This window comes from Heptranchias perlo, chromosome 1, assembly GCF_035084215.1.
Source record: "Heptranchias perlo isolate sHepPer1 chromosome 1, sHepPer1.hap1, whole genome shotgun sequence".
Lineage (NCBI taxonomy): Eukaryota > Metazoa > Chordata > Chondrichthyes > Hexanchiformes > Hexanchidae > Heptranchias > Heptranchias perlo.
The window spans coordinates 21,194,672-21,206,345 of NC_090325.1; the positions used below are offsets into that span (position 1 = coordinate 21,194,672).

At 42.7% G+C, this 11,674-nt stretch overlaps 1 protein-coding gene across 1 annotated transcript in view; it reads right to left on the minus strand.

Moving 5' to 3' along the window:
* LOC137320251 (pantothenate kinase 3-like) overlaps positions 1-10,343 on the minus strand; it is a 36,531-nt gene extending 26,188 nt beyond the window's left edge. Inside the window, exons 1-2 of the mRNA XM_067982024.1 lie at positions 9,832-10,343; positions 578-930 (exon numbers count right to left, since the gene is read on the minus strand). Coding sequence (XP_067838125.1) covers positions 578-930; positions 9,832-10,147 — 669 coding nt within the window. The 5' untranslated portion in view covers positions 10,148-10,343. The remainder of the gene's footprint in view (positions 1-577; positions 931-9,831) is intronic.
* Positions 10,344-11,674: the final 1,331 nt, after the last annotated feature.

Sequence of the window (11,674 nt, forward strand, 5' to 3'; positions counted from 1 at the left end):
CTAAATGTTTACGGCTGGAACATAAAGACAGGAACTGGCTGACGTTGAGGAAAGTGGCAGTGGCAGTATCCAAGGGATATGGATAGTTCAGGAAAGGAGGCCAACAGCAAGGAACACAATGGGGTTTTGGACACTGATGGTTTTGGTCACATCCTCCCGAGCTCCACCCCCCAATATTGTTAGACCCTATTCCTCTGCCAATACTACCAGATTCCAGCAACCCTCATTATTTCCAGACTATTTCACACACCCCCCCCAACCCCTGCCAAAACCTATGCTCCAAAACCCCCTCCTCCCACCAGTCCTCCTGAATTCCCCTCAGTGCTAACAAACCCCATGAATGTTAAAACATTATCCTTCAACCCACAAGGCGAAAGCACACATTACCACAATGGATCCTTGAGGCAGAAACTCTCTCCCCTGACATGGATGGATTGTGAATGAACAACTCAATTCTAAACTGACTGATCATGCCAGTCCCGAAGCTCAGGAGTTGAAAATAATTTAATAGATTACTGCCCATGGCACTGCAATCCCAAATTCTGAATAGAGAAAAGCAGAATTAAAATATACATACTGTGCGCAAGTCTGGCTCAAATTTGTATGCCCCACCTCCAGTAGCACAGAGCGTCGTATGCAGACTTGAAAAGTGTTTGGCTTTGCCCATCTGAATAAATGCTGGCATGTTCTGAGTAGGAAACCTTATGAAGTGCAAATTGCCTTTGCGCCCACAAATAGTTAAATCCTGGAGTTCAAGATGCACATCACGGATGCCTGTGGATCCATAAGCCACATTGGAGGTCAAATATTTCCGTATACTTCTCAGGTTTTCCACTTCCTCTTGCTCTTCCTCAGCAGTAATGTCCTTTGGCTCAAAATAAACCAGTTTTACCAAAGTCCCACCAATGTCCATGCCAAACCAGGGAAAGGCTAGGAGAAGTAAAAAGTTAAAATAAATGCAAGAATCCTTAAGAGGAGAATATCAAATTAATACAGTAATCCAACTCAGTCCTACTATTTGGCTCAGCAACAAGGAAAAGGGGTTAAAGGGGATATGGGAACAGGGTGGGTAAACATGATTAGATCTATTTGCTCGAGTGGAAGGTAAACAGACACAGACTGGTTGGGCGAGTGGCCTGTTTCCGTCTTGTAACTTCCATGTGTAACTTCCAGACAGTTTTCAATAGTCTGCTTTCTCTGCTTAAAAACAAACGTGGTTATCAGCTATTTGTAATCAAGTTATCTTGTTTGGGGAAGTGAAAAAAAAAGTTGCACCCGGGGCCTATCAACAATTGAACTTATTCTGTGAATCTTCCTTAGCTGACTGTCATGATGCAGAGATGCCGGTGATGGACTGGGGTTGACAATTGTAAACAATTTTACAACACCAAGTTATAGTCCAGCAATTTTATTTTAAATTCACAAGCTTTCGGAGACTTCCTCCTTCCTCAGGTAAATGTTTCAGGAGCTCCTTGAAGCCTACGCATTTATACATATAGAACAATACATGGTGTTTACAGACTGCCCCTGCAACTGCCCGTTGCCAAGGCAATCACCGTGTTCAGACAGAGAGGTGTCACCTGCAGAACCCCCGAATACACATTCAACAAAAAAACAAACAGGGAAAAAAAAGAGAAAAAAAACAGAGAGAGGCAGAAACATCCGGAAGGCAGAGAGAGCCAGCAAATGACCCATTATATTAAAAACAGATAACATTTGTTCGCTGGTGGGGTAACGTGTAGCGTGACATGAACCCAAGATCCCGGTTGAGGCCGTCCTCATGGGTGCGGAACTTGGCTATCAATTTCTGCTCGACGATTTTGCGTTGTCGTGTGTCTCGAAGGCCGCCTTGGAGTACGCTTACCCGAAGGTCGGTGGATGAATGTCCATGACTGCTGAAGTGTTCCCCGACTGGGAGGGAACCCTCCTGTTTGGCGATTGTTGCGCGGTGTCCGTTCATCCGTTGTCGCAGCGTCTGCATGGTCTCGCCAATGACCATGCTCTGGGGCATCCTTTCCTGCAACGTATGAGGTAGACAACGTTGGCCGAGTCACAGGAGTATGAACCATGCACCTGGTGGGTGGTGTCCTCTCGATGATCTGGCATGTCTTGCAGAGGTTACCGTGGCAGGGTTGTGTGGCGTCGTGGACGCTGTTCTCTTGAAAGCTAGGTAATTTGCTGCGAACGATGGTCTGTTTGAGGTTGGGTGGCTGTTTAAAGGCGAGTAGTGGAGGTGTGGGGATGGCCATAGGTGACATGAGAAAAAATATTTACACAGCGAGTGATTAGGATCTGGAATGCACTGCCCGAGGGGGTGGTGGAGGCAGATTGAAAAGGGAACTGGATAAGTGCTTGAAAGGAAAAAATTTGCAGGGCTAACACGGGACGCAACCAACAGAGTACCCTTTGTCGTCCAGTACTTCCCCGGAGCGGAGAAACTACGCCATGTTCTCCGCAGCCTTCAACATGTCATCAATGAGGACAAACACCTCGCTATGGCCATCCCCACACCTCCACTACTCGCCTTTAAACAGCCACCCAACCTCAAACAGACCATCGTTCGCAGCAAATTACCTAGCTTTCAAGAGAACAGCGTCCACGACGCCACACAACCCTGCCACGGTAACCTCTGCAAGACATGCCAGATCATCGACACAGATACCACCATCACACGAGAGGACACCACCCACCAGGTGCATGGTTCATACTCCTGTGACTCGGCCAACGTTGTCTACCTCATACGTTGCAGGAAAGGATGCCCCAGAGCATGGTCATTGGCGAGACCATGCAGACGCTGCGACAACGGATGAACGGACACCGCGCAACAATCGCCAAACAGGAGGGTTCCCTCCCAGTCGGGGAACACTTCAGCAGTCATGGACATTCATCCACCGACCTTCGGGTAAGCGTACTCCAAGGCGGCCTTCGAGACACACGACAACGCAAAATCGTCGAGCAGAAATTGATAGCCAAGTTCCGCACCCATGAGGACGGCCTCAACCGGGATCTTGGGTTCATGTCACGCTACACGTTACCCCACCAGCGAACAAATGTTATCTGTTTTTAATATAATGGGTCATTTGCTGGCTCTCTCTGCCTTCCGGATGTTTCTGCCTCTCTCTGTTTTTTTTCCCTGTTTTTTTTCCCTGTTTTTTTTCCCTGTTTTTTTTCCCTGTTTTTTTTCCCTGTTTTTTTTTGTTGAATGTGTATTCGGGGGTTCTGCAGGTGACACCTCTCTGTCTGAACACGGTGATTGCCTTGGCAACGGGCAGTTGCAGGGGCAGTCTGTAAACACCATGTATTGTTCTATATGTATAAATGCGTAGGCTTCAAGGAGCTCCTGAAACATTTACCTGAGGAAGGAGGAAGTCTCCGAAAGCTTGTGAATTTAAAATAAAATTGCTGGACTATAACTTGGTGTTGTAAAATTGTTTACAATTGTCAACCCCAGTCCATCACCGGCATCTCCACATCTTAATTATAATAAGCCTGTTTGTGAATGGCTGAAAGTAAAACATGCAGCTTAAGCCAATTTCATAAATCAAGTTGACAAAAGTACCATGTTTGTATTGGTGAGAGACATGAGCTTGTAGAATTTTTTAAAAAATCAAATGTTTAGTTAGTGCAAGTCTTTGGGGCTATGTCTCAAATGGCTTGTAAATGCTAAGACTTCTTGAAGCTTTCTAAAGAATTGTATCTGTGGGTACCAAGGACAGTCTTAATTTAAAGTCACTTCATTTAAATTATCTGGTTTTTCAAATCTTCAAAGCACTAAATTCCAACTTGTTCAATTCAAATTATTGGATCATTCAACTTTTTTTTGAATGATCAGTTCCAATTTACTTTGCAGACATGTTGGAAAAATGGCTAGTTGTGCCCATGAAAACCTCAAACAGAAAATTTGGGCTGCGGTTCTTGCCGATATCAAAAACTTCTGTGGTGGGCTATTGCAGTGGTTTGGTCAACACTATCCTTACAGCTTGAATGCTGTTATCTGGACTATCAAAGCATTCTTAATACGGAGTACAGCAAGTAAAAGGCCAAGGTTAATAGTGCATGGCGAAAAGGAGATAATGAGGCAAACCCTTCTCATCCCAACCCCATTTTTCCCCCTCCTATTTCAGTGTCTATTCTTTCTCCATTGTTTTATCAGGCACCTAGGCTGATTGGCCTGTTTCTGGTGTGTGTGTTCAACCCTCCTTGCGACATTGTGCTCAATTAATAGGAAGCACAGGTAATTGTTGACAAAGAAACTGAAAGCAATAAAAAGTTTTTTAAAATTAGCTATTTTCAAAAAAAATGCAGAAATCTACCACATATCCAATAGAAGATTCCCTCTTAAAACGGTAACATTTTCTGTTTACAGACAACTGATACCAATGGAGAAAAAAATTATAAATGTAAATCAATACAGGAGAATAATAATTTCCTATTTGCATGTAATATTGCAAGCCCTTCTGACAGACATATTATTGCGGGTTAATCCCAAGGTTTCATGCAAGAATGCAGATGTAGCAGAATCGTTATAAAACAACTAGGTAAAGGAAATAGTATGAAAATGGTGACAATTTATGAATTGAAGAACATCCAACTTAAAGCAATCATTTTCAATGGGCTGCTGTGACAAGTTGGCTTATCAGGACATAAAATCTTATTAAAATAAAAAAGTGTGAAATATGCTGACAGAAATCGATTCAGTGATGGAGAACAGATTTAGGGTATTTGAGGTGAACCAATTGGACTCGACACATTTTCAATATAATGAAGAACTAAACAATGGCAGGAAATGTAAAGTTAACAAATCCAAAATAATGGAATATAATCCAAACTGATATTTATAAAATGCAAACTTATTCCAAGCCCAAATATCCTCAGGCACGTCACATTAAAATTCTACACATGAATAAAATCACACCGAAGAACAAAGGTTGATATTCAATTACAAATCAATATTAAAATGCACATTTGGAACAACATTCTTATATCTAATGTAATTTGCATTGGACAGTAAGCCATTAGCTGTCAGTCTGAAAGCAAAGAATGTTGTTAAAATGCTGTTAAAAGAGGTTACAATTTCAAATTGGTGGATATCTACAGAAAAGACAGAGTCTGTACTCTCAGCAATTCGTCCCAAGTATCTGAAAACATGCAAGAATGTACTTTATTAATTGTTTGAAGTTACTGTGCGGTATTATTAACGTGTAAATCAAAGGAAAATACTGCAAATGCTGGAAATCTGAAATAAATACAGAAAATGCTGGAGAAGCTCAGCAAGTCAGTGGAAAAAGAAACAGTTAACATTTCAGGTCGAAGACCTTTATTATCAGAACTCAAACGTTAACTCTGTGTCCAGAAGGGAATATTGTCCCTTCTGTGCAGGACTAATTTTTTTAGTTCAACTATTACTGCTTTTAACAAGAATTTGAAAATCCCAATGGGTAATCATTCAGTATAGAGATAGGATAAGACATCTAAAAATGTCATGACATCGCAAAAGCAGCTCAAACTATCAATATGACAAAAGCATGATTTAAAGCACTATACATTATCAGGCAAAATTGATTGATTTGGGAAAGCCAGTACGGATTTGTTAAAGGCAAATTGTGTTTAATCAACCTGATAAGAGTTTTTTGATGAGGTAATAGAGAGGGTAGATGAGGGCCATGCAGTTAATGTGGTGTATATGGACTTTCAAAAGGAGTTTGATAAAATGCCGCACGGTGGGCTCATCATCAAGATTGCAGCCCATGGAATAAAGGAGGCAGTAGCAACATGGATACAGAATTGGCTAAGGGGCAGGAAACAGAGAGCAGTGGTGAACGGTTGTTTTTCGGACTGGAGGGAGGTGTACAGTGGTGTTCCCCAGGGGTCGGTGCTGGGACCATTGCTTTTCTTGCTATATATTAATGACTTGGACTTGGGTGTACAGGACACAATTTCAAAATTTGCAGATGACAAAACTTGGAAGGGTAGTAAACAGTGAGGAGGGTAGTGATAGACTTCAAGAGGATATAGACAGGCTGGTGGCATGGGCGGACACGTGGCAGATGAAATTTAAACACAGAAAAATGCGAAGTGATCATTTCGGTAGGAAAAACGAGGAGAGGCAATATAAACTAGCAGGCAAAACTCAAAGGGTTACAGGAACAGGGAGATTTGGGGGCACATGTGCACAAATCGTTGAAGGTGGCAGAGCAGGTTGAGAAAGCGGTTAAAAAAAAGCCTACGGGATCCTGGCATAGAGTACATAGAGGCATAGAGTACATGATGAACCTTTATAAAACACTGGTTCAGCCACAACTGGAGAATTGTGTCCAGTTCTGGGCACCACACTTTAGGAAAGATGTGAAGGCCTTAGACAGGGTGCAGAAGAGATTTACGGGAATGATTCCAGGGATAAGGGGCTTTAGTTACATAGATAGCTGGTGGTGTTCTCCTTGGAGCAGAGACTGTTGCGAGGAGATTTGAAAGAGGTACTCAAAATCAGGAAGGGAGATAGACAGAAACTGTTCCCATTGGCGGAAGGGTCAAGAACCAGACGACATAGATTTAAGGTGATTGGCAAACAAACCAAAGGTGACATGAGAAAAAACTTTTTTAAAATATAAACACAGCGAGTGGCTGTGATCGGGAATGCACTGCCTGATGGGGTGGTGGAGGCAGATTCAATCATGGCCTTCAAAAAGGGAAATGGATAAGTACTTGAAAGGAAAAAATCTGCAGGGCTACGGGGATAAGGCGGGGGAGTGGGATTGGCTGGATTGCTCTTGCATAGAGCCAGTGCGGACTCGATGGGCTGAATGGCCTCCTTCTGTGCTGTAACCTATGATTTCTATGATTATAGCTACATCATCATATCCCTCTGCTGTTATTAATTCTAACTCAAATTTTGTTTTAAATGCTTTGTGCATTCAAATGCATTATGTTCAATGATATTCCAAAAATTTGTAGTTGTTAGCTCATTCTTTTGTTTTGTTTTTTAAAAAAGGATCTATCCCTTGCCCCTTCTATAATTTAAGTTTGCAGCACAGAAAAAGGTCATTCAGCCCATTGTGTCTATGCTAGCACATTCCAAAATTAATCCCACTGCCCTGTATTTTTATCTCCTCCTCTGGTAATATGTCCTCATTTATTTCTGCTTCTGTTACAACACATTAATCCTGCTCTCTCCCTCTCGTCTCAAGTCTGGACTTCACCACATCTATTTATTAGTCTAAATCCTCCCCCGACTGTTGTATTCCTCGTTTGTGCAAGAATGTGGTGCCGTTTCTGTTCAGGTGAAGGCTGCCCCTTGTTCCAGAACACCCTCAAATGCTCCAAAAATATGAACAATTTCCTCCTGCACCAGCCCTGCAAACACACATTGACTTCCTAATCATCTTCTGCTAAACCTGCTCAGCGTGTGACACAGGAAGCTATCTGGACATTAAGATCTTGGCTTTCAATGCAGTGCCTTGAGCACCCTTGAAATTGCAGATCATAAAAGTGAATGGATTTTCCCTCCATACATATTAACATTCCAATTGGACCATAATATTCTCCTGAAATCTACTACTGCTTCAGCAATGTCAGGATGGTCATAAGAACAGTTAGTAATGGCAAAGTAACAATGTAGCACAATCTGCTTAAGGGAAAAAGAGAGAAAAAAAAGAGAAACTTGGGTGCAATGCAGATTTCTCCTTAAAACACAAAAAATAAGATATTTCAAGCCAGAAATAGCTACATATTGAGTAGTGGCATTTACATCAGAGCTCTGTTTCTGCATGGATCATTCTAGATAATTGTATTTGATGCAAGTAAAGAACGCTTCTCACATCATGCAGAACTCCTGTTTAGAGGAAAACAGCAATGCTTATTTAGCACATGGAATGTTACCCCATAAATATGGGGTTACACAAATGCAGCAGCCGGTATGGACCACAAATTTTCATTCTTTGAACAGAAATAGAACTGATCAGGTTTTCAAACACTACATAAGCTTCAAAATACTGAAATATGTCAAATTGCAGGAACTTGCTCCTGTATTTAATGAATGGTAATTTTTTTTCCCCCAGCATTAAAATAAATGGAAGCTCACCTCCCAATTATGGAGGCATGACTCAACCAATTACAAAGAAATATTTGGCTTTTCACGTTAATTTTGTACCAATGGACTTTGTTTCACACATGAATTCCTCTTCATAAAAGATTGAAAAACTTACATACCAAATTTTACATAAAAGACAAAAAAAAAACAGGAAACCATGCTCATGTAGCCAGAGTTACTAGAACTACCTGCCAAAACAATTACTGAGCAGAAGCAGGAGACAGTGAAAACAAAGCAATTAATTCTGTTCCTTTCTCCCCCACCCCCAAATAATTTTGAAAAAAAGTTTTTTGGCTCCAATTCTCTCAAATTCTGTCAAGTGTTTAAAAAAATACTAATAGACATTAGCAGGGACCAAGATATTATCTCTCACCTCCCAATCAAGCAACTCAATCTCTTCCCCATGCCGTCAAAATCCAAACAAGTCAACAAGTTTTCTCTTCCCACCCAGTTCTAAGCAGTCACTTCCTTTCCCCGACAGAAAGGTTGATTATTCTGAAGAGCTACTCAACAGGGTAGATGCTGACAGGCTGTTTCCCTGGGCTGGAGCGTCTCGAACTATGGGTCGTAGTCTCAAGATAAGGGTAAACAATTTTACAACACCAAGTTATAGTCCAGCAATTTTATTTTAAATTCACAAGCTTTCGGAGACTTCCTCCTTCCTCAGGTAAATGTTAGGGGTCAGACATTTAGGACCATGAGGAAAAATGTCTTTACTCAGAGGGTTGTGAATCTTTTGAATTCTCTACCCCAAAGGGCGGTGGATGCTCAGTCATTAACTATATTCAAAACTGAGAGTGATAGATTTTTGGACACTAAGAGAATCAAGGGATATGGCGGGAAAGTGGATTTGAAGTAGAAGATCAGCCATGATCCCAATGAATGGCAGAGCAGGCTCGAGGGGCCGTATGGCCTACTCCTGCTCCTATTTCTTATTTAAAATGCAGTGACCACTGTCTCAACCAGTGTCATAGCATTCCATGCCCCATAATCTCCTGAATGAGAAATTTCTTCTCACCTCCCATTTAGGATCAATACATGTGTTAAATAATAATATGGGTACTTGGAGGCTTGCAGTGCTTCAGCCACTACCTTGCAAATAGATTGAGAGTTGGCACTTTCATTCAAACTATAAAAGATTGCCACAAAATTTTATTGGGAATATAAGGTGCTACTTACGTTCAACGTGAACGTATACAGCAGGACAAGTCAAGAGCTGCCCCACGTTCCCCAGCGGGGCAGTTTTCCCACTTCACACATGAAAGATAATTGACAGCCCTCAGTGAATTACATGGCAACTAATGCAATCAAGCGGTTCAAATTATGTCAAACAGCAAAAAGAGCCTGAGCAGCTCATATCCACCATCCTCAAATTCGGTTACTACATTCATTTTACCGACCCCACGATTGTAATTGCCGCCGATGTTTTGTTTTGATTGCTGTGTGGCTTAAAAACGTCACAGAACTTGAAGGATCAATTTATAAATAATAATTGACAATTTAAGCTTAATGACTTGCAATATAGCGAGTGACATTGATCAATGATTAGTACTACATAACGGTAAGCCCTTAAGTATAAATATATATAAAATGGTAAAGTGCACCTTTTAAAGCACCGATTTTGTTTTTTATTATAAATGCATCGGTTATTCGTTGTGTTCAAGTAAAGACAAACTGCTGCCCAGATTTCCATGTCTCCTTGACGGTGGGACAGACAGATCTAATGTAATGTACGTACGACTTACGGGGCCTGTTCTTTTTGGCCGATTCCCGGCGCTGCTGCAGCCTGCTGGTAGTCGGGACGGGATCTTTGCTCACAGGCGGTCGGTTCCTCTCCGAACAGCCGGCCCTGCGCTTTTCGGCCTCCGACTCCTGTTGCTGGCGGTGGCATTGCGGCCGCTGCGGGCCCGCAGTCTTCTTCCCTCCTCCTCCTCCCTCCTCCACCACCTTCTCCTCCTCTTTTTCTTCCTGCAGCTCACAGCTGCCGCTGGCGCCGCCATGGTAACCATTCACCACCCCGTTCAGCAACGCCCGGCCGCTCCGCATCCGCTCGCTCTCCATCACCGCTTCGGTGGGGTTTTTTTCCCTCCTCCTCCTCCTCCTCTCAAATCAATTGTGTGTCTGCACGGGGATAGAAAGGAAAGAAGCTGCTGTTTTTTTAATAAACAACCGCCGCCATTGCGCTGCCGGTTATCCTCCTCCCCCCTTCCCTCCGTTCCTCATCATTGAGCCGAACCCAGAGCCAGAGACCTAATCTCCGCTCTCCCATCCCCCCACAAACAAAACCGGAAATACCGGGTGATTGACGTCTGCTTTCTCCAATCAATGCTCGCCAAAGTTTGGTTCTCACCAATCAGAGGAAGGGGGTGGGATCATTTTCTGGATTTTTTTTAGGAAAACATATTAATTATATGTATATGTATGTCTGTGTGTCTGTGCGTATGCTACAATAATTTTAAAAAATAATTGTAGATAGGTACACTCCAGAACTATTTCCATTGGTTACAAGCCTAGTTTTTAAAAATAAGGTTCTGTTTATTCCCCTCCACAAGCCGGAAGTTAGCGAGACAAATGATTGACGTGTCAACGAACCAATGAATGGTGAAGCACGGCGCCGAGCGCTGTGGCTTGCCAACCAATCAGTGCGCGGAGAGGCGGTGCTGCTCGAGGTTGGGGGGTGGGGTTATCATTAACCTTAATAACATGTAATTTATCGTTATTGAGGCGGTCCCCCGTTAGAAGCCTCTTTATTTCAGTATGTTTCATATGAAACTTGTGACGGAGGGGGTTCAGTTCGTTGTCGATGACGTGTTTAATAACGGATTTAACGAAGGACGTCACATGCGCAGTAGGTGGGACTTGTCCAAACCGCCAGGTGAGTTACTGAGAGGCGCGGGGTTTGAGTGTGGATTGGCCTCAAGGCTCCCATTCTCCCTCCCTGTATAATGTGTATTCAATGTTAAATGTAGAGTATCTATTGACACTACTGTGTCAGCCAATGAGTTGGAGGCGGGGTGGGACTTCATAGAATGGTTCCAGCACAGAAGGAGGCCATTTGGCCCATCGAGCCCATGCCGGCTCTTTGTAAGAGCAATCCAGTTAGCCCCGTTCCTTTCCCGTAGCCCTGCAAATTTTTCCTTTCAAATATTTATCAAATTCCTTTTTGAAAGCTATGATTGAATCTTCCTCCACCACCCTTTTAGGCAATGCATTCCAGATCATAACTACTCACTGGGTTTTTAAAAAAGTGTCTCCTCATGTTGCCTTTTTGGTTCTTTTGCCAATCACCTTAAATCTGTGTCCTCTGGTTCTCTCCTCTTCCGCCAATGGGAACAGTTTCTCCTTATTTACTTTATCTAAACCTTTCATGATTTTGAACACATCTATCAAATCTCCTCTCAACCTTCTCTGCTCTAAGAAGAACAACCCCAGCTTCTCCAGTCTATCCACATAGCTGAAGTCCCTCATCCCTGGAACCATTCCAGTGAATAAAAGCAGTGCGGGCTCCAGGCGTGATTGACAGGGTAATTACCCAATCACCTCCATTCTGGCCGAAAATGGTAGTGTCACTATATACCACCTATTAAA